Source organism: Chaetura pelagica, unplaced genomic scaffold (assembly GCF_000747805.2).
Source record: "Chaetura pelagica isolate M959 unplaced genomic scaffold, ChaPel_1.0 scaffold2579, whole genome shotgun sequence".
Classification (NCBI taxonomy): Eukaryota; Metazoa; Chordata; class Aves; order Apodiformes; family Apodidae; genus Chaetura; species Chaetura pelagica.
In genome coordinates this window covers 11,352-12,911 of record NW_009954467.1, presented here as the reverse complement: position 1 = coordinate 12,911, position 1,560 = coordinate 11,352, and the positions used below count along the sequence as shown (strand labels likewise).

The 1,560-nt window shown below is 53.7% G+C and overlaps 1 protein-coding gene across 1 annotated transcript in view; it reads right to left on the bottom strand.

The window, feature by feature from the left end:
- Positions 1 to 9: 9 nt before the first annotated feature.
- HNRNPUL1 (heterogeneous nuclear ribonucleoprotein U-like 1) overlaps positions 10 to 1,560 on the bottom strand; it is a gene marked incomplete at both ends in the record, with an annotated part of 12,361 nt that continues 10,810 nt past the window's right edge. The window contains 2 exon segments of the mRNA XM_010004515.1: positions 10 to 115; positions 1,512 to 1,544. Coding sequence (XP_010002817.1) covers positions 10 to 115; positions 1,512 to 1,544 — 139 coding nt within the window.

The window sequence follows — 1,560 nt, the reverse complement described above, 5'->3', positions numbered from 1 at the left end:
ACTGGGCACTGGTCCCCCCCTGGGAGCTGCTGTAGCCCCCCCCATAGTCGTAGGTGCCATAGTAGGGGGGCCAGGGGCTCTGGTGCTGGTAGTACTGGCTCCACTGCTGGGCATACTGGGGGGGAAAAAGAGGGGTCAGCACCCCCCTATCCCCCCCAAGAAAAGGGGAGGATTGCCCCAAAACCCTCTCCCTGAGAAAGCAGGGTTCCCCCCCCCTTCAAAATCCCACCTGTTCTCCCCAAAATCAGCTTTTTTTTCCCTTCCCCCAGAAAATGTGTTTTCACCCCTACATCCCATCTCCTTTCTCCCAAAAAAGTTTACCCCAAATCCCCTCCTCGCCTTCCTAAAAATATCACCTCAAAACCCACATCCATTCTCCCAAAATCACCATTTCCCACCCCAAAATCCCATCCCTTTCCTCCCCAAAGTGGAGTTCTACCCCAAAATCCCATCCCCTCTTTCCCAAAAGGAGCTTCAACCCAGAACTCCATCCCTTTCCTCTCAGACGTTTCACCCCCCAGATCCATTCTCATTTCCCCAAAAATGCACTTTCACTCCTAAAGCCACAAACCCATAGTCCCAAACCCCATTTCCCTCCCTTAAACTCCCCCACAACCCCTCCCCAAACTGGGGTTCTCCCCTACCTGGGTGCTTCCCAAACCCAGGGATCTCCTGGGGGAGTGAACCTACCCAAAACCAGTGTGAACCCACCCAAAACCAGTGTGAACCCTCCCAAAACCAGTGTGAACCCTCCCAAAACCAGTGTGAACCCACCCAAAACCAGTGTGAACCTACCCAAAACCAGTGTGAACCCATCCAAAACCAGTGTGAACCTACCCAAAACCAGTGTGAACCCACCCAAAACCAGTGTGAACCCACCCAAAACCAGTGTGAACCCACCCAAAACCAGTGTGAACCCACCCAAAACCAGTGTGAACCCACCCAAAACCAGTGTGAACCCACCCAAAACCAGTGTGAACCCACCCAAAACCAGTGTGAACCCACCCAAAACCAGTGTGAACCCACCCAAAACCAGTGTGAACCCACCCAAAACCAGTGTGAACCCACCCAAAACCAGTGTGAACCCACCCAAAACCAGTGTGAACCCACCCAAAACCAGTGTGAACCCACCCAAAACCAGTGTGAACCCACCCAAAACCAGTGTGAACCCACCCAAAACCAGTGTGAACCCACCCAAAACCAGTGTGAACCCACCCAAAACCAGTGTGAACCCACCCAAAACCAGTGTGAACCCACCCAAAACCAGTGTGAACCTACCCAAAACCAGTGTGAACCCATCCAAAACCAGTGTGAACCTACCCAAAACCAGTGTGAACCTACCCAAAACCAGTGTGAACCTACCCAAAACCAGTGTGAACCTACCCAAAACCAGTGTGAACCTACCCAAAACCAGTGTGAACCCATCCAAAACCAGTGTGAACCCTCCCAAAACCAGTGTGAACCTACCCAGAACCAGTGGGGACCCCTCCCCAGAGGTGCCCCCCCCTCACCTGCTGGTACTGCCCGTAGGTCTGCCCGTAGCTCTGCCCGGCGGGGGGG